General features: G+C 31.1%; 4 protein-coding genes and 1 pseudogene across 4 annotated transcripts; 3 read left to right on the top strand and 2 right to left on the bottom strand.

Annotated features, from left to right (window-relative positions):
• Positions 1-3,490: 3,490 nt before the first annotated feature.
• LOC111287045 (serine/threonine-protein kinase BRI1-like 2 pseudogene) lies at positions 3,491-7,097 on the top strand (annotated as a pseudogene).
• LOC149519364 (uncharacterized) lies at positions 3,578-4,972 on the top strand. The gene has a single exon (XM_089760065.1). It carries the CDS (start codon positions 3,578-3,580, stop codon positions 4,970-4,972), a length of 1,395 nt encoding a protein of 464 aa, XP_089616191.1.
• Positions 7,098-7,207: 110 nt separating the features above from the next.
• On the bottom strand, positions 7,208-9,601 carry LOC111287047 (non-functional NADPH-dependent codeinone reductase 2-like). Its single transcript, XM_022877218.2, has 4 exons — positions 9,177-9,601; positions 8,294-8,537; positions 7,877-8,056; positions 7,208-7,648 (listed from the first exon to the last, which is right to left on the bottom strand). Exons 1-4 carry the CDS (start codon positions 9,527-9,529, stop codon positions 7,424-7,426), a joined length of 1,002 nt encoding a protein of 333 aa, XP_022732953.1. The 5' UTR covers positions 9,530-9,601; the 3' UTR covers positions 7,208-7,423.
• A 7,551-nt stretch (positions 9,602-17,152) lies between these two features.
• LOC111287841 (D-galacturonate reductase-like) lies at positions 17,153-19,484 on the top strand. The gene is made up of 4 exons (XM_022878514.2): positions 17,153-17,520; positions 18,250-18,493; positions 18,573-18,752; positions 19,139-19,484. Exons 1-4 carry the CDS (start codon positions 17,204-17,206, stop codon positions 19,361-19,363), a joined length of 966 nt encoding a protein of 321 aa, XP_022734249.2. The 5' UTR covers positions 17,153-17,203; the 3' UTR covers positions 19,364-19,484.
• A 646-nt stretch (positions 19,485-20,130) lies between these two features.
• On the bottom strand, positions 20,131-23,576 carry LOC111288001 (transmembrane 9 superfamily member 3). Its single transcript, XM_022878738.2, has 7 exons — positions 23,338-23,576; positions 23,112-23,152; positions 22,433-23,018; positions 22,199-22,336; positions 21,912-22,068; positions 21,319-21,803; positions 20,131-20,682 (listed from the first exon to the last, which is right to left on the bottom strand). The coding sequence occupies exons 1-7, from the start codon at positions 23,493-23,495 to the stop codon at positions 20,463-20,465; spliced, it is 1,785 nt and encodes a 594-aa protein (XP_022734473.1). The 5' UTR covers positions 23,496-23,576; the 3' UTR covers positions 20,131-20,462.
• Positions 23,577-24,079: the final 503 nt, after the last annotated feature.

Below are 24,079 nucleotides of genomic sequence, written 5' to 3'. Positions count from 1 at the left end.
TATTCAAATTAATTTTAACCCAAGTTTTGAAAACAAACCGAGAAGCTAATATATTGTTCAAGATTTCGAGATAATTATGATAAAATCGAATTAATGAGATCAAGATTTTATAATATAATAAGAGAATCAGAAAGAAGTAAAAAAACTAGATAGAAATAATAAGGGAACCAAAATTAAGTATCCAAAATAAATAAGAGGTTAATTCAATTGATAAAGATGATTTTTTTATTTAAATTCAATTTTAATGAAAAGCATTCAAAACGTAAAATTTTAAAGGCACGATGGAAAAAAAATAATGCTTTTAAAATCGTTTCAAATAAAAAATTAAACTCAAATAAAATTTAAAAGATGTCTATGACCTTATTATATAAAATAAAAACTAGTTATACAAAAAAAATTCGAATCCTCACAGATTTTCCATGCCGTAGAATGGGTTACAATAGGCAACCTGTCTATTCATATGAACTAACAATTTTTAGTTTTACTACAGTTGTTTGTTGGGTTCATATTGAATACACGATTTATAATCATTTATTTAAAATTATCAAATATAATACATTTTGTTTTGATTTAAGGATTGAATAATTTATCTATCCAAAAAAATTTTTTATAAAAAAAAATTAGTGGCAAACCGTAAAAATACAATAATATCCTTAATTATTTGTGTACTTTATAGGCTATAATTAAAAATGTCTTGTTGTTTATGTATTTTAAGAAAATAAATTATTTTATGGATTCTTTAATAAAGATGAAGTTAATTGCACCACAGATTTAATAGTGTGGCTTTAACGCTATAATTTTTCAGTTATAATAAATTTTAATTTAAAAAAAAAAGGAATAATCTTTCATCATTTGAAAAAGACACATGATGCTCAATTTTTCTTCACAAAAGATTCAAAGCATAAAAAAGAAAAAGAAAATTATTGGGATTAAAGAAAAGCAAAATGAAATGTGTGGTTTTGGGATCATCACCAATTATTTGGATTCTACGATAAAAATCAGAGGGAAGTGATATAAGGGTTTTTTTTAGTCCCTTTGGCGTGCAATTGACGACAATTTGATCTTTAAATTGTTTCTACTTCGAACCCTCATTTTGCATAAAAAGTCACACCCCATTTCACAATTCACACACCTTTATTTATATCTCTCTCCCAAAATTATGAAAGAAGAATCTAAAGAAGTCTTAATAAATTATCCAGATTTTTCCTCTGAATTATTGAAAATCACATTTTATCATTTAGCTAATAGTTGAATTTGCTTTTTTTTTTTTCATTATTATTATTACCGTCTGATTTAGTCATTTTATTTACTTCAATTTATTTATTTTATTTATATATAAGAATTGTTTAGTGATAACACAGTTGATATGTTCAGTATCATATTATTTGATAAAATAAATTTCACATTTGTTAAGTTTGGGTATTATGAGCATGCAAATATGATCCATGATGTCATTAGGCATAGGTCTTTCATGCATGATTTAAAGGCATATTATCTACAATTTTTTATTATAATATTATAAATATTCAATTATAATAAAAAAATTAGGTAAGGGTTTATCATTTATAAATGTGAATTTCATATAAAATTTTTATATATCTTATATGATTTAAAATTATGATTACTTAATTATATTATAATCATTATAGATGAAATGTTTTGATGCAATTTGTATAAAGAGATTATCAATCTTTTGGGCTGCAGTCAGACTAGTAACCCTTATTTTAGGATTAGATCATTAAGCATATGATGATTGGTTGACATGAAATTAACCCCTACCCGTTTCTTCATTAATCCAAAAGCTATGCTACGGAATTATTATAATTTTCATGGCAGTCAAACCTCTGTTTCATTTAACACTTTCTTTTTTTTTTAACTTTTGTACTTCCTAGGTTTGCATTTAACCCAGGGTTGAAATTGAATAGACTCTATTTTGCGAACTCTATTTGAATTCGATTCCCTTCAGACTAGGGTTTATTATTATTATTATTATTATTATTTTATTACTTAGAAAACCTCTCCAATTTGAATATTAAGACTGATTATTATCTTAGTATGATGTAATAATTGTTAGTAGATTTAACAATTTAAAATACGATATAATAATATAATATAAAAATGATACGAATAAAAAAATTGAAAATGATAAAATTTAAAATTTTAATAAAAATTATAAATAAATTTAATAAAATAAAAAAAAATTTTATATTTTTATATCGACATAATAACACTTAATTTTTATATAAAATATTATATAAATACACGAATTATTAATATTTTGCATAATATAAATATACACAATATCTATAATTATTAAAATTAAAAATTTAGCAGATACTTGACGCAACTTAAAAACATATTCATATTCCCCTTCAAAATTTATCTAACTGACCAACACCAGATGTGATCTTCCTTCATTCATTTTGAATACAGCATAAAGAAAACCTAGTGCTCTCTCTCTACTACCATTGCTTTAGAAGTTTTGAATTTGTATTACTAATATTTTCCCATGACAAATGGGAATCTATGCTTATCCAGTAGTAACAGCAAATATGCTGCTCGTCACTTTGATTTTTGTCACCCCAAATAGAACCCACTGGAGAATTAGTTCCAAGAACGTAAGCTTCAAGTGCTGTTCGAGTTTGTTAAGTAGTTGGAAACTTTTCGTGGTTTTAAGTGAATAAGTATAGAATTTTTTTTTAGTTAGAGTGAACGAACTACAGAATTAAATATGAGTATGACTTCCAACATAACTACAATTAAACTAAAGAAGTGAAAATTTTTTACTGCAAAGTCCATAAATAGTATAATTTGGAATGTAATTGGAAGTGAAAGTGGCATAAAAAAGGAAAAAGGAATGAGTCAAACAACTAAGGAAAAAGGTCAGTTATGTTACTTCAATCAAATACTCAGACTGATGTTTCACAAAAACAACAGATCATTGCTCTAAAGATTGAGTTTATCCCAGTTCAAAATCTGTTGTGGAAATGGAATACAGTTTTTCAGGCAAGTGGCAGAGGGATTGGAATGAACAAGCACAAATGTCAGATGCATTGCATCAAAACATAATGGTACAAACAGGGGACTGAGATCTGTATCTTCATCTGATATATTCTCCAATATGAAACAAGGAAACATTCTCCCACGCCTCTGGCAGGAGACAGTTACTCTTGGATCAACAACCCACAGTCCAAATGAAGCCGATCTTAGATAGAGCTTGTTTGTGGGTCCTACTCCTTTTGACTATAAGTCAAAAAGATGCTTTTCATAGTAAAATTCTGTCTTTCTACGATTTCTAGTACTTCAAAACTATGACTGTCATCAACCGTACTAGTATAATGCACATCTCACATTCCACCATGCACCGGTTTCTATCTGAATTCCCTTTCTTTTCTTATTCCTTTCCCATGTTCCCTTCTTTTTTTCCCATTGTATAAAAAAAATAGCATTATAAAAGCAACTTCCTTTTCTAAGGCTTCTCTTATGCTTTGCATCAACACCTTGGCATCATATTTACCACTCCCCCCCCCCCCCTCTCTCTCTCTCTCAACTTCGTTCCTGAAAACTTGTTTCATCAATGGAGAACAAGCCATTTCAGCTTTTCTATCAACTGGCTCTAACACTTGTCTTTACAGTGTATGTTTCAGTCTCCGCGACGGAACAAGTAGTTGTTCCATCGATCAAAACCGATGCAGTAGCCCTTCTTGCGTTCAAGAAGATGATTGAAAAAGACCCAAATGGAGCTTTGTCAGGGTGGAAGGTTGAAAGGAATCCATGCGCCTGGTATGGAGTCTCATGCTCTTCAGGAAGAGTCGTTCAACTTGATCTTACTCAGTGTAACCTTTCAGGGACTATCTTTTTTAATCCTTTTGCTTCTCTAGACATGTTATCTATTTTGAGTTTGTCTGCAAATATGTTTACTGTAAATTCAACAACTTTGCTTCTACTTCCACATGGATTGAAGCGCCTTGAATTGTCTGACTCTGGCCTTGTTGGTCTAGTCCCTGATAACATTTTCTCCAAGCATTCAAATTTGGAATACGTGAATTTATCCCATAACAACTTAACAGGGCCTTTACCTGAAACTATTTTATCAAATCCTGATAAGTTGCAGGTTCTTGATCTCTCTTATAACAACATAACAGGATCAATTTCAGACTTGAAAATTGAGAAATCATGCAATTCCTTGTTGCTTATTGATTTGTCAGTAAACCGTATTACGGATTCAATTCCAACCTATCTGTCCAATTGCACAAAACTCGCAACATTGAATTTTTCATTTAATTCTCTAACCGGAGAGATCCCAAGCTCTTTTGGGGAGCTTAATAGCTTACAAAGGTTGGATCTTTCTCATAATCATCTCACCGGTTGGATTCCTTCTGAGTTGGGAAATGCCTGTGACTCACTTTTAGAACTTAAGCTTTCTTACAACAACTTTTTAGGCCCAGTTCCCATTTCATTCTCTTCCTGTTCTTATCTGCAACTTCTTGATTTATCTAATAACAACATAACGGGTCCCTTTCCAGATTCTACCCTTCAGAGTCTTAGCGGGTTAGAGGCATTGCTGTTGAGTAGTAATATCATCTCTGGATCTTTTCCTTCTTCCATTTCCTATTGTAAGCGCTTGAGAATTGTGGATTTGAGTTCCAATAAATTTTCTGGAATCATCCCACTTGATATATGCCTGGGAGCTGCTGTACTTGAAAAGCTGAGGATTCCAGACAATCTCATTGCAGGACAAATCCCACCTCAACTGTCACTATGTCGCCATCTGAGGACAGTTGATTTTAGTTTAAACTATCTCGATGGCTCAATTCCAACAGAGTTTGGGGCGCTTGAGAATCTTGAGCAGCTGATAGCATGGTTCAATGACTTGGAAGGAAGAATCCCAAAAGAATTGGGAAAATGCAGGAACCTAAAAGATCTTATCCTTAACAACGATCGCCTTAGTGGGGAGATTCCTGTAGAGTAATTCAACTGCAGTAATCTTGAATGGATATCTCTCACAAGCAATGAACTCACCGGTTCAATCCCAAGAGAATTTGGCTTTTTGTCAAGATTAGCTGTTCTGCAGCTTGCCAATAATAGTTTGAGTGGTAAGATACCAGGAGAACTAGGAAACTGCACCAGCTTGGTTTGGTTAGATTTAAACAGCAACAAGCTCACAGGAGAAATCCCAGCAAGACTTGGCCGGCAGCTTGGGGCAAAATCGTTGAGTGGAATTCTTGCTGGCAACACTTTGGTGTTTGTAAGGAGTGTGGGGAATTCCCGTAAAGGAGTTGGAGGACTGTTAGAGTTTGCTGGAATCAGGCCTGAAAGACTGTTGCAGATCCCGAACCTGAAAAGTTGTGATTTTACGAGAATGTATTATGGAGCAGTGTTGAGTCTTTTCACACATTACCAGACATTGGAGTATCTGGATCTTTCTTACAATGAGCTTCGTGGGAAAATCCCAGAAGAAATAGGGGAAATGGTGGCTTTGCAAGTTCTTGAATTAGCACATAACCAGCTCTCTGGAGAGATTCCTCCCTCACTTGGCCAGCTCAGGAATTTAGGTGTATTTGATGCATCACATAACAGGTTGCAGGGCCAAATCCCAGAATCATTTTCAAACCTATCTTTCCTGGTGCAGATTGACTTGTCCAATAATGAATTAACAGGGCCAATTCCACAAAGAGGTCAGCTCAGTACACTTCCAGCAACCCAGTATGCCAACAATCTAGGACTTTGTGGAGTTCCATTGCCTGAATGTAGGAATGGAAACAATCAAGCTGCTGCCAATTCTGATTTGGATGGTGGCAAAGGAAGTCGGAAACCTGCTGCTATTTCACGGGCTAATAGCATTATCCTTGGAATTCTTATTTCTATTTCATCTATATGCATTTTGATTGCTACGCGTGCAAGGCGTAAGGAAGAAAAGGAAGTCAAGATGCTTAATAGGTTGAAAGCAGCTCATGCAGCCATCACTTGGAAGATTGACAAAGAGAAAGAACCGCTGAGCATCAATGTTGCAACATTTCAAAGACAGATAAGGAAACTCAAGTTTTCCTCACTCATTGAGGCTACAAATGCTTCTCAGTAGCAAACCTCATAGGCTGCGGTGGGTATGGAGAGGTTTTCAAAGCCACATTGAAGGACGGTTCAACTGTCGCAATCAAGAAGCTTATTCGATTGAGCTTCCAGGGTGATAGAGAATTCATGGCTGAAATGGAAACTTTAGGGAAGATAAAGCACAGGAATCTTGTACCTCTATTGGGCTATTGCATGGTCGGAGAGGAAAGGCTGCTTGTGTATGAGTACATGGAGAACGGCAGTCTTGAAGAAATGCTCCGTGGAAGAGCAAAGGCAAGAGATCGACGAATTCTAACATGGGAGGAAAGGAAAAAGATTGCCAGGGGTGCAGCCGAAGGACTCTGTTTCCTCCACCACAATTGCATTCCACATATTTTACATAGAGATATGAAGGCAAGCAATGTGTTATTAGACCATGAATTGGAAGCAAGGATCTCAGATTTTGGGATGGCAAGGCTCATAAGTGTCCTTGACACTCATTTAAGTGTGAGCATACTTGCAGGCACACCCGGCTATGTGCCACCAGAATACTACCAAAGTTTCCGATGGACTACAAAGGGTGATGTCTATTCATTTGGAGTTGTCCTCCTGGAACTCTTGACTGGAAAGCGTCCAACCGATAAAGAGGATTTTGGGGACACCAAGTTGGTGGGGTGGGTAAAAATGAAGGTGGGAGAACAGAAACAAATGGAGGTGATAGACCCAGAAATACGGTTGGTGACTCAAGGAACTGATGAAAAAGAAGCAGAAGAAGTTAAAGAGATGATGAGGTACTTGTAGTTAACATTGCAGTGCCTTGACGACTTCCCTTCTAAAAGGCCTAATATGTTACAGGTGGTGGCCTTGCTAAGAGAGCTGATGCCTGGATCAGCCAATGGAAGCAGCAACAGTGCTTGAAACTAAGGTGTTTTTTAGTTCATTACTGTTAATTTTGTAACATTTATTGCTCAGTTTTTAAAGAATTTTGATGTATCTAATTTTGCAACTCTTTGCTTCTTTTTTGCTTATGCGAATTATTAGAGCATACTGATGGGAAACACTACGTTGAAAATACCAGCTGAAAATGGTAGGCAAAATTTCACTCTAGATATATTGTACTCAAGTCCAAACAAGTGGCATGTCAAGAGAGTTAATGTTGCGAAAAACCCATTTATTAATACCAACAGGATCCATTTCCGAGTTTTGTAAATTGTAAGCGTGATAAGTTGCCTCAGGAACTTGAATAACTGTGAGTTTCACTAGACTCATTTCTCAGGCAAGACTCGAGTTGGTTACATAAAAAAAAAAAAAAAAAGTTTAGGTCTCACATTGGATCTGATTATCCATTTCGTTCAGTTCCACTCCAAGATACTCAAATCTCTCCATCCCAAAGCTGTTCAAGAGACTTGTAGGGACCATCACCTGATACAAATTCATCACCTGGAAATCCTTTGCGCTGTGGAAGTAGGCTTATTTGGTGTGACTCTTCAGGGCTCAGCTTCCAATTAAATATGTCAAGGTTTTCTTTCATTCTTTCCTCGTTGAAACTCTTCACAAGCACACTTACCCCTTGTTCGTATGCCCATCTCAAACAAACCTGGTCATGTTCATTTCAAAACATTCGCCTATTAGACATTTTTAAACTGAGGCAAACTCTCATGCATGTCTGCTTTTTGTTTCCATTAGGGGAAGGGGGTTTCCATCTAGTTCCTCTCCGTTACTTTTTATCCCATTATTTGCAATACATTTTTAGTTATTATTCATAAATTACATGTAAATGATGGTGATTGACGTATTGGTAGCAGTCAATAAAAACAAAAATTACCTGAGCAATCGATTTTCCCTTGGCTTGGGCCATTTCATTCAGTAGATCACATTCCATGACCCCATTTGTTCCCCACAGCGTTCCTTTTGCCCCCAAAGGCGAGTAAGCTGTGATAACTATGCCCTTCTCCTCGCAAAACTTTCTCAGTTTCTCTTGCTGCCACAGTGGGTTCATCTCCACCTTCCATGCCATACAATCATTACAAATCCATCATTTATCATCCATTTATTTAGAGTTGCTAATAATAACAATCTCTTGTTTGAGATAAGAGAAAATATTTAAAATGTTGAGATTTAAACCTCAAATCTGCTGGATATAACTTGTTAATGATAATCGTATCAATTGAATTAAATTTCGGATTTGTTTCCCTCCTTTTGATTAAAACATTAATAAGTGGAAATTAGAGTGATAACTCACTTGGTTCACCACAGGTGGAATCTTGGCGGTGGGAAGGATGGTTTGGAGTTTCTTGCAAGAGAAGTTGCTTACTCCTATTGATTTGGTGAGGCCAAGTTCTTGACACTCTTCCATTGCTTCCCATACAGATTTTAGATCAATAGGAACAAGGTCCTTCTTGTTAACAGGTAACTCGTATACACCTGAAGTCACGCTCACTGGCCAGTGAACAAGATACAGATCAAGGTACTCCAGCTTCAGATTCCTGCGGAAAGAAAGAAAATATTATTGGTTCGGTTTCCGGTTAAGATTAGTTAAAATATTATTTTTAAAAAAATTTATATTAATGCATTACTTTCACAAAATTCAATAAAAAATAAATGCATTAATTGTAAATTTTTTTTTTTTTAAATATCAACACTCACCAACATTTCCCAATTATTATTACAAAAATTAATATTAAGATACCTTAAAAATTTAAAACTGATGTTTTTATTATGAATTTATATTTAATATACTATCGATATATATAAATTTTATATATTATTAATGAATCAAATAATATCTTATTATTAATAAATTAAATTAAATAATACCATATGAATAAGACGTTATCTTACTCAATAAGATGTATAAAATTTATATACTCCGAAAGTACATCAAATGTAAGCTTTTTTATTATTTAATTTTTATTATTTATTTCTTGTTTTTCCATTACTTTTATTTATTATTAAAAAAATTTTAAAAATTAAAACTTCGATTAAACTTATCAATCAGAATTCAATTTTTGTGAAATTATTTTAAAAATAAAATCTCAAATGCATCAAATTAATGCAAGAAAATTAGTGCATAAAATTGATGGTATTATATTAAAAAAAAAAAAGCTGTTTGGGAGTGTCAATACCTGAGTGTTTTTTGAAGTGCTGGGAGTACACAGTCACGGTGTGCATCGCTGCACCAGAGCTTGGAAGTGATAAAGAGCTCATCTCGCGATGTGATTAACCCTACTCGAAGAGCATCCGAAATTGCTTCACCTAAAGGTTGCTCAGATTGGTAAAGAGCAGCCGTATCAAAGTGACGGTAGCCTAGTTTGATTGCTTCGAGAATGGTTTCTTTCATGGTTTCAAAGGAGGCACCGAAAGGGTATTCGGCTGTTCCAAAGCCTAAACGAGGAATGCCTCTCTCGGTTGAACCCAGAGGCAAACTTGGGATGCTTTCACCTGAAACGGTGGAGTTCAACTGTTGAATCCTTCGCATTTTCGTTCTAAATTCTGAAAGGCTATGATGCCTGTGCCGTTCTTGACCAGATATTTCTAGCCATAAAAATCTTATCCTATCTTTTTTATTTTAAAAACGATAATTTATATATTATATCATATTTATTTTGTTATAAATAAGTATAAAATATAAAAATTATTATACCATAATTTATATTAATATATTAATATTAAAAATTAAAATTTTATTATTTTTATATTACATCATCACATTTAAAAATATTTAAACCTACTAAAAATTAATGCATATATAGTTGGCACATAGATTCTCGTATCAAATCTTAAGTATCAACTTGTTTTTATAATTCAAAAAAATGATTTCACGTATCTAAAAATTAGGATAAAATAATGCGTAATTGCAATTCCTACATATATTCTATTGTGATTGAGAGTAAATTTGCCAACATTTTTAATTGTAACTTTTATCTCATTTTAACATTGCGTTTGTGAACAAATTTTATTATTGCAATTAAACACATTTTCCGTGGTAACATGAAACAAAGTTTATAATTAGTTTAGAAATATAACAAATAATATATTAGTTCAGATTTTTTGAGTTTAGAGATAAATGATTTTAAGAATTAATATAATTTTATCGACTAAATTTTAGATTAATTGATATGTCATTGAAATTAATGCTTGAAGATTACAAATTAAAATTTTTTTATATATTTAATATTCTTTTTAATCAAATAATTAATAGGATAACAGATCTAAGAGTAGATGATAAATAATAATTTTTTAATTTAAAAGAATGTAATAAATTTTGAATTTAAATATATAAAAATATTTTAATAATGAAATTTTTAATAATCACGAATAGTAGATTTTTTAAGAAAATTCTATGAGTTATTTATTAAATTTTACTCAAATTATGGAAAATTCTACAAAAAGATTCAATAATGATAATTGGTATTCATTTTTTAGCCAAAAATAAAATGTAATAAAATTTTGAAAAAAATAATTATTATTTTAAAGATGATAAAATTTTGAAAATAAATAAAAATTATATCAAAGATGAAATTCATAAAAATAATAAATGACTGATTTTTGAAAATTTTATATGAAAATTTTTTCTAAATTTGATCTCAATAATGAAAAATTTTGGATATTTCAATAATGATAATTCACATTTACTTTCAAGCAATAATAAAGCAAAAGTGAGAAATTTATAAAATAATAAAAATAAATTATGAAGTTAAAATTTAGATCTTTTAAAAATAATCATAAATTCAATAATAAAATTTTTAAAAATTATGGATGATTAATTTTTAAAAAAATTTAAATAAAAATATTTTTAAAAATGATCCAAATGATGAAAATTTTCATTAAATAAAATGATAAAACGAGTTAATTAACTCACATGAATGCGAATACAAGCAAATGAACACTAGCAATAATAATCACTTCTCCTGACATTTGCTTGTCTTTTTGATTGAACAGCCCAACACCATCTTTCATTGGTGCAAATCACCTATATAAATCTCATTAAAAAAATATTTCAAAAAATATTTTTTACTAGTTATTGCCAAGTTTTGCTATGTTCCTGTGCAATCGAGAAATCTAGGTTGAAATGAAAATATGTAGTTTGCTTTTCTCACTTCAATGACATTGCCTCGTCATACTTGACTTAATATTTTATTGGCTTAACAACATTAGTAATTTATCAAAATTGAAATTCTACCAAAATTATGAGTTGAGCTATTTATGATTTGATTTTAATTGAATAAATCGATTGAATTGATTTAATTCGATTAATCGATCGATCATCAAATTAATTTTAATAAATTATCAAAAATAAATTTTGAAAAATTTTAACCTTTAATTTTAAGTAATTCGATTTAAAATTAATTAAACCAATGGAATAAACACCTTTATTATAAGAAAGGATATCAAATTTATGAGTAAATGACTTTATTTATTTAAAATTTTCAAAATCTAATTCTTAGTAACAGTAAATTTTATTACAAATTTTTTATATACCTTAAGTCACGTAATTTATCTGATTCAAGATCAAAATAACTCTTAAATCTTAATCATATAAGTAGTAAATTTTCGTATTAAACACCCCTAAAAAAATTGATAAATAAATATACATGCAATCATATATCTAAATATAAATCTTCAAAGGATAAACAATTTCATTGGACAAATAAAATATTATCACCGTTGTTTCACTGTGACAGACAGGATGTCTAATTGACATATTTTAGTTGTCATTGTTGATTTTTAGGCATTGAAAATGAAGTTGATGAAACCCTACGTTGCTGGGATGATTTCTTTGTTTAAGTCTGAAAATTTATTTTATAATCACCATTCAGTACTGATCTGTATAATATACTTTGAACGTAATTATTTTATAAAGTTCGTTATTTTCACACGTGGGATAAACGGCAATCCACTAATCCTGCAAGCAAAGCCAAAATACATGCTGTAATGACAGGATATCGAATAGCTTGCTTTCATTTTTTTCAAGAAAGCCTTCCAGCTGGAAGATTCCTCTTTTTATTTTGCATCATGCTAAGTTAATATTTTAAGTAATTAATTATGGAAAACAGAGGAATCCATGTGCAGGGCTTATATGCATTGTTCATGCCCTGCTATGGTGTCATAATTATAAGTTACAGCCAGCCAGACAAGTTGAAAGACATCATAGGAAAAAAGCATGATGCTGAATGTAAAGAGCTGAAATGTGAACCATAAAAGAATGGCTAAAGTTATAACAAACATTAATTTACAACTGTTGATTATGATTAAAGTTCATTTTTCTGGTGATCATGAATTCCAGGTTCTTTCTTGCTTATCATGAAAGCTTTCCTAGAAAAGTACACTGTCTGTGGTCCATCTGGGACCCTCACAAAGTGATCATAGTATATCTCTGTGTTAACATTTTTCAAAACACTCATTTGTTTTCCTTGTTCTTCATCAATAACCATCTATCCTATCATTGTTCTGTCTCCGTATATCTGCCAAGAACTTAAGAGCCGGGCTTCGATGTAAATGCCCGGTTCAAATATGGATTTCCAGCCAACATTACTGCACCGAGGATTTCTCCCAATAATATATATATATATATATATATATATATCCTGAAAAGAGACAATTATTTCAAACAAATCTAAGTTCTTCGGCACGCATATGTTGAGAATACAGTTGCATTGAAAGCATTCTAGGGTAAAAACTCTTCTTTGCATCTGCAGTGGAAAGTTTGAACAGATATAAAAACTTCCTTTGCAGCTGAAGGATCAGGAAACATGTTAAATTCTGTATATTCTTTTGAGGGAACAGTGAAGAGATTTCCTTTGCTATTCAGCTATTATCATAGACATAGCCTATGTGTCAAACAATGTATACTCCCTGTATCAGAAGAAAATAAGTGGATAATGTCATTACATGATCCAGGTTTCAGGGCAGTTTTTTTTTTTTTTTTTTTCAGGGAGACTGATACTTCTGTTGTTAGAAAAAATAGCCTTGGTTTGGAGCGCAGTGAATGTTTTGTGAGCAAATATACGAGTACAATGATCGTGCTGGAAAAGATCAGGACGCTGAGCAATGACAGAAAAATAAACACACACACCCAAAAAAGGTCGTATTCAAACGATTCATGGGGGGTGGCAGGGGCTCACGATGGCGTTTGTCTACGTGTTTGGTACGTGTTTGGATTGAGGGGAGAGGAAGTAAAAGAAAGTAAAGTAATGTAAAGAAAACAAAAGTTTTTTTTTTTGTTTGGATAAATTTTTAATTTAAAAAAAAGTGAAAATTAAATAAACTTTGATTTTTATTGTAAACTCAATTTTTTAAATACTTTAATTTGAAAGAAAAGCGAGGGAAAAAAAGTTAAAATTTTTTTTTTACAAAAGGATTATTATGTCCATCATTTTATTAATATTAAAAATTTAAAAAAAAAAACCTAAACGAATCATAATTATTTTGTATAGATGCCCATCACCCATCCCTTTTTTTAGGTACAACTATATAGATGCCCACTTGCATTTCTGTCATGAAATATTAAAATTCAAATATTTGTATCATGTTTTATATTGAAAATTATATGTTATAATTTGTATTGATATATATTTGTTTTAATTTTATTAAACTCATAATTATTTTTAAAAATTTAAATTATATTATTTTAATATTTTTATAATTCATATCGTGTTTTAAATTGACAAATTTAGTTGAAATTTAACTGGCAACAATACTGCCACTTTGTCAAGGTATTTGGATTCAAGATCTTAGGTATTTTAACTAATTACATTTTTTTTTTGCTTAAAACTATCAAAACGTTTTGTTTGTTTTGCAAAAAATGACTTTCAAAAAATAATTTTTGAAAAATATTTATATATTTTAAATTAAAAGAGATTTTTTGTTATTTGAATGAATTAATGAAAAATATTTTTCATTAGTTATTTTTTGAAAAATCTGTTTTTTGTCAAACAATATTAATATAGTTATTAAAATATTAAAAATTACTTATTGTTAAAATTATTAAAATTAAAAAATAATTATATTTTAATAATAATATTTAATATTAAAATATTATATTAATATAATAATACTTAAAATAAAACTATTTATTACTCTTTATATTATTTATTAATATATGATTTATTAATATAATATTATTTATTAATAAAATTATTCTCAAAAGTATTAATAAATAGTGATACTCATAATCAATTCTTTTTCAAAAAATCTTTTTTTTTAAATTTGTAAGATAATTTTTTAAAAAATAATCTCATTTTTTTATTGATTAATAAGTCATTTTTCGTTGATCAATTAACTTTTTACTAAAAAAATTATTTTCCGTAAAATAAACAAAATCTTAAAACTATCAAAATTTAAAAATTAACACCTTATCAACAAACCGGGTCAGTCCCATGTTTCAAACCAGTTCAGATTCTAACCCAACCCAAGACAAGTAACAAGCCCAAGACTCCCACAACCCCACCACAAAAGAAACGTTCCATGCGTATATTTTTTCCGGCCACATGTTGGTGACGAAATAGGAGATTGAAGTCGGTAAGGCCCATCTTTTTCAATTGAACCCTTCACTCTTTCTTCAAGCTTCCCGCTCGTACCTTTCATTTGGATGACCAAAATATATCGTACTTCAAACCTCAGCTTGGGTTTCACATGGATTCACCAAACATTTTCATTCCATATGGATGCCCAAAACAATTTCATCATTAAAATTAAAATACGCTATGACACAGTATGTTCTCTTCATATTAAAAAAAAAAAAAAAAGCTTTGAATTCTGGTTTGAAATAGTCTTTGCAGTGTTAATAAACTAAGAGTGTATACATTTTATAGTTTACGCTGTATGATATGACTTTATTTACATATTTTTAATTTAATTTTTAAAATAAAACCTTGACCTTTGAATTTCGAATCTTCAACTTCGAATTTTATTATTTGAGTCGTTTATTTATTAAAAAAATCCCAATGTGAAGATAATCAAATTTAAATGCCGTAGACATCAAAATACAGAACCCTAGCTAATTTGGGCATCCATATGAAATCAAAGCCATATATAATTTGAAATTGATGAGAACTACAATTTTGTAGGTTGAAACCAATGAATGAAAAATAAAATCCTCCTGAGAAAAAATGACGGAAATTAGAGGATGATCGAACAAGGATATTACGGATTAATTAATATATTAATAATGATATTTTTAATTTAATAATTAAATTAAAAAAGTTGATATGTGTTTATTTAAAATATATTTTAAAAATAATTATTAAACTTTTTTAATATATACGTAACAATCATATATATTTATTATTTGTGAAATTAAAAATTTTATTTTTTATTTTCTTTATTAATTTTTTTGAGATGTTCCACAATTATATTTTTTTAAATATTTAAAATTCTTACCTTTTTATATTTTAAAATTATTTTTTTATTTTTTAACATTAAAAATTATGAAACTTTAATTTTATTAAAAAAATTAATTTTAATATTAAATATATTAAAATAAATTTTTTTTTTGAACTTCATAAGTCAATACAAAACAATTAAATCAAGACGGAATGAGTATAATATAATGTATAAGAATAATTCTAATGTTAGACTATTGATAATGAGCAAAATGTTAGATAAGGCTTAAAAAAAAAAAAAAGCAGCAATAAAATATGAAACGACGGCGGTGGCATGGAAAATTGAAAATTGGAGTTTAAATATATAAGTGTGAAAACATAGTTGAATTGATTTAATTAACTATATTTTTAAAAATAATATTTAATATATTTAAATTTTAAATTATAATACTTTCAATTTTTTTTTAATTTGGTTAAAATATTAAAAAAATTTTGAATTATTTTACTTTTTAAAAATAAATCTATGTACTTTTATTATATTTAAATAAATTCTTATTTTTTTAATTTATATTCAAATAAATCTTTATTTTATATTTATCTTAAAAGTTTTTTAAATATAAATCAAAACTTAAAATTTTATTTGAATATAAATTAAAAATTAACAGCTTATTAAGGTGTAAATTAAAATTCGAGAATTTATTTAAATATAATAAAATATATAAATTATCTAAATAAAATGATAAATTTTAAATTTTTTTATTAATTTAATTTTTTATATTTAAACTATGATTTTTTAATTAAAAAAATACTATTATTGTTTAGAAAAACTTAAGAAGTTAGATAAGGAAGTCACCAGTCAACCCCAAGCATAAAATGTTGACAATAATACCTAAACCTAATTCACATGAAAGCCCTTGAAATGAAATCAATCATTTAAGGTAAATGGGATTTAGAAGGGTCGGATCCAAATATAAATTTACGTGTTCGTCGACACCTTAAAATTAAAAAGTAAAAATTTTTTAAAAACAAAAACCTAGACATTCAATTTAAAAAAAAAAAAAATTAACACTCATTAATGATGCTGTTGGTGTGTAATTGTTTATTATATTTATAGTTATTAATCTCTCCTATATATCATGAACATGAAAAATATCAAATTCAACTTTTTTAGTAGTGTTTTCATGATTCTTGCACCTCAATATTTTTGTCACTTTGAGCGGATCATTTGAATCTCATTTCATTTAAAATTAAAAAAAAAAAAGGAATATTTCGTTTTTTTTTTTTTCAATATTTCTAAGTTATTAAAATACAAGTTTTCACTAGCTCTAGTAATATAGTATTTCTTCGTATTTCTTTTTCCATTTTTTGAATAATGAAGTGAAATGTTGAATAAATAATTTTAATATACTTAATCTAATTTAATTTTTTACAATTTTAAATATCAAAATAATTTAATTTAATTAAGTCAATGGTCAACCCATAAATTATGAGTGATGGTCTACATTTTTCAGCCATCTAGAAGATTAGAACTTGAAAATTTCCCACTCAAGACGCAATTTATAATAGTTTAATAATACAATATATTGAATTGAGCATCCAAATTCCAACCAGGGCTGCCCCCACAATCATATGACTGACTCCCAACCTCAACAGGCACTTCCCAAGGACTCTCCCCACACTAAACGCTACCATTGGTTTCTTTTTTTTTTTCCAACAAAGTGTGAAATGAAACAATCAAAATTGACACCAACTATAGTCTCTATATATAAACATATATATATATATATGAAAGGATATTCTAAAATACAGAGAACAAGGAACTGAGAGAAATGGCTATAGTAGTACCAGGGGTGACTTTAAGCTCTTGTGGTTTGACCATGCCGGTTATCGGCATGGGAACTTCATCAAGCCCTCCGGTTGCTCCAGAAACTACAAAGGCTGCTATTATTGAAGCAATCAAAGCAGGCTACCGTCACTTTGACACAGCCTTTGCATATCGGACTGAGCAGCCCCTAGGTGAAGCGATTGCCGAGGCCTTGCATCTTGGCCTGATAAAGTCCAGAGATGAACTCTTCATTACTTCCAAGTTATGGAGCAGCTTTGCTGAGAAGGACCTTATCGTGCCTGCTATCAAGATGAGCCTCAGGTAACATCAATTTTCCATGTAAGACTTAGAAATTAGCATTTCTATTTCTGTTTGTAATCAAACATTAAACATGGAGGTTGAAGTTGAATGACTACGTGTTGAAATGTGTGAGAGCCACCGTGAATTGAGCATATAGACCTGGGCTACAGCCTACAGGCTAAACTTAGCAGCCCCTAGCCTTTGGAGAAGAAATGTGTGATCACACAACAGTAGTCAAAGAACTTCCCAGTTTTCATTAATGGCTTCACTCTGCCTGGATTAAGTGTCTTTGGCATACTGTCACCAACTCACCATGTTAAAGACATTTAATTAGTGAATTCGGTATAGATTTTTTTATTAAACGACCTGAGGGTTTTGAGCTTTACCTACTACATCCCCTCCTAAGTCGGTTCAAGTAGACTTATCTATGCCAGTTTAAACAAATTCATGAAAAATGAATTTTTGATAACCTCCCAACGGATTTGAACCCAAATAACAAAAAAAAAAAAAAACACACTCGTCACTCAAAACATCAATATGAAAATCGAAACTATTAAGCCATCTTGGTTTTGCTTCTTATAACTTCTTAGATGATGAAAATTTACTTTCCTTGTCCTTATAGGAAAAAAGGTCAGTAATTCTGCAATTGATATCCTTTGCCTTCATTTTTTTGGCCATTCTTTGCCTTCACTGATGTACCAACTGACCACCAAAGTCGGACAAATTTGGTCTTGTTGTTAATTGTCTCAGGAATCTTCAGTTGGACTACATTGATTTGTACCTTATACATTGGCCATTGAAATTGAGCCAAGAGGTACGTCAAATGCCTGTTATAAGGGAACATATATTTCCCCTAGATATCAAGTCAGTCTGGGAAGGAATGGAAGAATGCAAGAACCTTGGCCTGACAAAGGCCATTGGGGTGAGCAATTTCTCTTGTAAGAAGCTTGAGGAGCTCCTCTCTACTGCCAAAATTCCCCCAGCTGTTAATCAAGTGAGTGAGACGGTGACAATCAGTCAAATGAGATATGAGAATTTCAATTCTAATTGGTCACTGCTCCGTTATTTTTCAGGTGGAGATGAATCCTCTCTGGCAGCAGAAGAAATTGAGGGAGTTTTGCAAGGCAAGGGATATCCATGTCTCAGCTTTCTCACCATTGGGAGCAAACAACACTAAATGGGGAGACAACAGAATTTTGGAGTGTGATGTGCTTGAACAGATTGCAAAGGCTAAAGGAAAAACCACTGCTCAGGTGGGTTTCATATAAGAATTTAATCCCTTATGCAAAAAGTATATATTTCGTAAACTCGTTTTTTTTCTTACAAAGATGGCGCATTTTAAAATGGAATATGGGAAGAGATCGCAGGTGCATGTGCTGGGATTTCAATTTTAAATTTATTAAATGTTACCTTTTAAAAATAACAATATGAATTAATTGAGTTAATTTTTAGTTCATTTCATAAAATTCATTGTATCACATCGATTACAAATTGAGAAATTAAGATTTGACATGTCATTAACAATTGCCATGTCAATTAAACAAATCACATGGCAAAGTTATGATCATTGATGTGCTTAACGCAAGTAAGAAATCTGTCAATTGTTGTTTTTATTCCCTTGCTATGCTTGGTCTGGCAGATTTCCATAAGATGGCTATATGAGCAAGGGGTGAGCACCATAGCGAAAAGCTTCAACGAGGAGAGAATGAAACAGAACCTCGACATCTTTGATTGGTCTTTAACTGAAGAGGAGTCCAACAAGATAAGTCAGCTTCCTCAACGCAAGGGAATTACATTTGAATCTATTTTGGGTCCTCATGATTTAGTGCTTGAGCTTGATGCTGAGACTTTAAATGAATACTAAATGGTAAATTGTAATTCAATCATATTCTGCACTGCCGTTTCATCTTTCTTATGTATTATGCACTTTATATATGAATAAAATGAATGAACATTTGCTGTCGGAAATAACTGAGTTGGTCTGTTCTTTTCATTTTTCACGGTTCAAGAAAGATTTACATTGAGAGAGCAAACGGACAAGTGTTTTTGATATTTAGAATATATAAAAGTATATCTTAAAATATCACATGGTTGGCGTGGCTTTATTTATTTATTACAAAATAAAGTTGTTGTACGAAGATAGAAGAAGAATTATAAATACTGAAATTTAAATTTAAATTTACTTATGTTATTACAAGAATCAACTCAACTAAATTTTGAGGTATCAGTTTGGCTTTATTGGCTTACTGTGAAGAAGTTAATTTGTTAATTGATTGATAATCATTAATAGGAAAATTCTTGCTTATTCTGAAAATTATAAAAAACCAACAACAATAATAATGTTGTTTTGGCCTCCCGATTATTATTATTATTAAGTCAGGCCAGCAATGCAAAAGAATTCCTTAAACACATGCTGCTATGACTGTATTTTCTTTTGATGTCAACTTCCACCTTTATTTTTGAATGTAGTAGCTTGTCGATTAGGAGTAGCTTGCCAGAAACAACACTTGTTTCCAAGAGGCAAGTTGAAATTAACCGACCCCAAATTATTCTCCATGAATGTAATTCTCAGCATAATAATGGAAACAGAAAAAAAATAATTATTTTACGGCTCAATCTTTTGTAGTCAACTTTTTGGTAAAAGAACACTAGATTTCAACATAATCAAGTAAAGAGACAAGAAAGATCCTTTGCCCTGGTAAAAAGTATAAAAATAAAAGCATCCTACACAAATCTGTCTTATGGTTACATACAACCCAAATATTAATAAACACATGACACCTAAAAGTTCTCCAATGCCTATGCCACTGACATGCCAGATCTCGCAGATCTCCCTTTAGGTATAGTCAAAGCATGCCTCACTTGCTAGATGGCAATTAAGCCACCTCTTCCAGCTAATATCTAACAAAAATCATAGAATTTTCTATGACAATTGATGGAAATGGTAAGGACAACTAAACCTGTTACTCGCACTTTATAGACCTGTATATGTGTCGAACAAAGAGTAACGAGGCACGGAAACCAACTGCCCCAAGCATGAGGAAGAATCCATAGCAGATGCAGGCCATATAACCAAAGAAGAACGAGGTTTGCATAAAACCAGACATATCTGATCGGGCATAGTAATAATACAAGCAGTAGGCATAGATAAAGAGACCAGTTGATCCACCACAGAGGAAAGACCTGTAACAAATGAAGGACTTAGATCAGTAAAATGAAACAATATAAAACTTAATGTCATCACCAATAACAAAGTTCACATCCTCCACTAAGTTTCAACTGAACAAAAGGTTGTAATCAAACAAACACATTAAACAACCGCACATGCTAAGGTGAAGAACCAATGAACCCAACCCCAAGCTACCAAAAGTCTAATTACCAAAATCCATGCTAATTTTAGTAAACATATAAACCGAAAACAAGTGAAAACATGCTTTTAATCTAGCAGAAATACATATCAGCTAACCTGCAGATAAACCAGTGCCATAAAAAAACTATAATACAATTAAGGGGTTTACTTCTTTTCATTCCTTTTACTCATTCTAAATAAACACAAGCAGAGAAATTCTCAGCAAATTGCTAATGAGCATTCAATTTTCCTTTACAGAAAACATAAACTCACCAACTATATCCAGTTTCTCTTTACAATTCTTAAATTCCATACAATATTCATCAAAAGGGATGAGAATTTATTTGTCATGAACCACAAACTTGAAGAGCAGTAGGGGGAGAGTTGAGATGTAGTATGAAATTTCAAATTTTATAATATTTTCAATGAGCAAGGCAAGAAGCAATGGAGAGATTAAAGAACTTATGTACCTCCACCACCATTCATGATCTTCAGCAGCAAGTTGGAAATATGTCAAAGCCACAGTTATAAAAGCAGTGACAATCAGAAGGATGATGAAGACAATAAACAAGATGCTGTATATGGTATAGATCCTGTGGCCCCAGACACTGGCAAATATGTAGTAAAGCTCAATGTAGATAGCACTAAATGGAAGAAATCCAGCCATTGCCATCTGAGGAATGGCACTCCTGTACCAAGGCAATGGTGGAATCTCCCGAGGATACTTTGTGGTGCGGCAAGGAGCTTGGAACTCAGCCTTGCTATTTTTGCCAGCAATACCACCCAGAACAAGCAATGGAGATGTGACTAGTGTCCATATGAGGACTATTACAACAATAGTTCCAAAAGGCAGTGCAGCAGTTGCACTGTATGCAATAGCGACAGTGTTAAGGAAGCAGAATGTGAGAAACAAGGGCCCACAGAAGAGGCAGCCAGTTAATAACAGATTCCTAACCTGTCAATCCAAGAAATTATATAAATACATTAGCCCACTTAGAGGCCTAACTCTTAGAAGCATCACTTTGACATTTCATATTAGCAGACAAAATACATCTACACAAACCCAGTTCTTTCCTTCAAGCTGACAGTAGAAAGAAGTTGCTGCGTATCCTGCAATTCCTGATGTGAGTGCATATATGACCACCAGGGCAGTGAATAAAGCTCCTCGGTTGTACGGATAAAAGACACCAACCAATGCAAGCATAAAAATGAAAACCGTTCTGATAGTCATACAAAGGTTCAAAAGAAATTAGAGAGTAAAATCGATAATTGACATATAGATCACAATGTAATAACTGTAGTTTCACAAATCTGAATGAAACATAAATACAGAATAAGTGGGATCCTTACAAAGTAAACAGCTGTGTTCCAGATCCAAGAGCAGCAGCAAACAAAGATTTGTACTCTGGGAACCGGAATACATCTCCATGAATATACTTCCATCCCGTCTCTTCTTGGTCATCAGCTGCTTCTTCATCTTGACCATACCTTTCATAACAAATCAAACGTTTAAAGCAACCAATGACCAAAAAGTAATAATAACATCATGAGAAAAAATATACAAATAGATTTAATAGATCTCACTTAATGAAATCATTCTTCAAGACCCGCATGAGAATGGTTGCAAGGAAACCGGTCAAAAGGAGAACCGTCACACAAGAGTTGATAATGGAAAACCAGTGAATCTCCAAATGATGGGGCAAAGAAGAAGACATGGAGTACTTATCCATCCTCTTCTCGAAAGGAGTATCAGTTTCCTTCCATTTCACGGTATACATAAACTCAGCATCAACTTCCTTATCCTCAGTCAAGTCCAAGAGCGAATGAAGATCCATCCTTGCACTAATCTCAATAACGCGATCCTTGTTATAAAGAATATCGAACTGAATATGCTTGTAAAGGAAATACTTGTACTCACTCGGATCAGCTTTTCCTTCCTTATCAACCTTTCCAATAAAACCCCATATTGGCAAATCATCATAGTACATTTGGAAATAATAATCCTTTTCAACAGCCCTTCGGAAAAAGGCAACCTCATCTTTCGAAAGCTTCTTCTTACAAACAACAGAAGAATCTTTTTCCTCTCTAAAATTCAGCTTATAAGGAGCACTCACGAGTCGATCTCCATTCAAAACCTCACCTAACGCTTCTTTCTTCTCCTTTACATGATCTAAATTCCATAAAAAAAATCAACACATATTATTAAATCTAAATTAAATTGGCTAAGATGTAAATTTAAAAAAAATTAAAAACAAAAAAGAACCTGGAGAACAGAAAGGCAGATCAAAGTAGCGATATGTTTCACTGGAATCAAACAAACCAAATTAAAACATGTTAATTTTGAGAATAAACAAAACAAAATGTTAAATATAATGAGATTTAATGTTCCAAACGCGGTCTTATGAAATGGAAATAAGAGCATTGAGTCGGGATCCGAAAGATGAGTAACTTGAGATCTAGAAAACAAGAAGGGGAAATGATAGGATTACCTGGGGTTGTGGAAAGGGCCGACCTTATTGGCGTAGAGAGGGACAGCTTCACCGTCTTTGTAACGGTGATCGGAGGCGTCGGATCTAACATTGGAAAGACAACAGAAGATTAAAACTCCGAGGAGTAGGAGCGTCGGACAATTGCCGATGTTTCTCATTTTGGGTAGGAATGTTGGATGAGAAGCGAAAGGGAGAGAGAGGAAGTGTAAAATTTTGGAGTGAATAGAAGAAGAAGAGGTGAATATGTAGGAATAATTGAGATAAATAAATAAATAATCAAGCCATACCCTTTTTTTTTTTTTTTTCCTTTTTTTATTCCTTTATCCGCATGCTCTTCTAATAATAAGCTAATAACCTTTCCTTAAAAATTAATAATTAATAATTAAAAGCCTATTTCTATTTTTGTTTTTGGTGTTAACGACTTTTTCTGCATTCTTTTTAATATTTAATTCACTGTATAATTTGTGTTTTTGACATGAAAATGTATAAAAATTATATAATTTAAAACTTTGATAAAAATTATAAATAATTTAAATAAAAATTAAAAAATATATTTTATATTTAATATATTAATACGAATTATAACATATAATTTTTTTATTTTATTTTTATTTAATATGAAATATATATATAATATAAATATATAAATTATCATATATATATTACAAAATCATTATGCATATAAATCCTCTCAAACTCATATTTTTTAAAATTTTAAATAATATGCATATCATATTAGTAA

Source organism: Durio zibethinus, chromosome 4 (assembly GCF_047325235.1).
Source record: "Durio zibethinus cultivar Kanyao isolate XHJ-2024 chromosome 4, ASM4732523v1, whole genome shotgun sequence".
NCBI classification, from domain to species: domain Eukaryota; kingdom Viridiplantae; phylum Streptophyta; class Magnoliopsida; order Malvales; family Malvaceae; genus Durio; species Durio zibethinus.
This window is presented reverse-complemented; position numbering and strand designations above follow the sequence as displayed.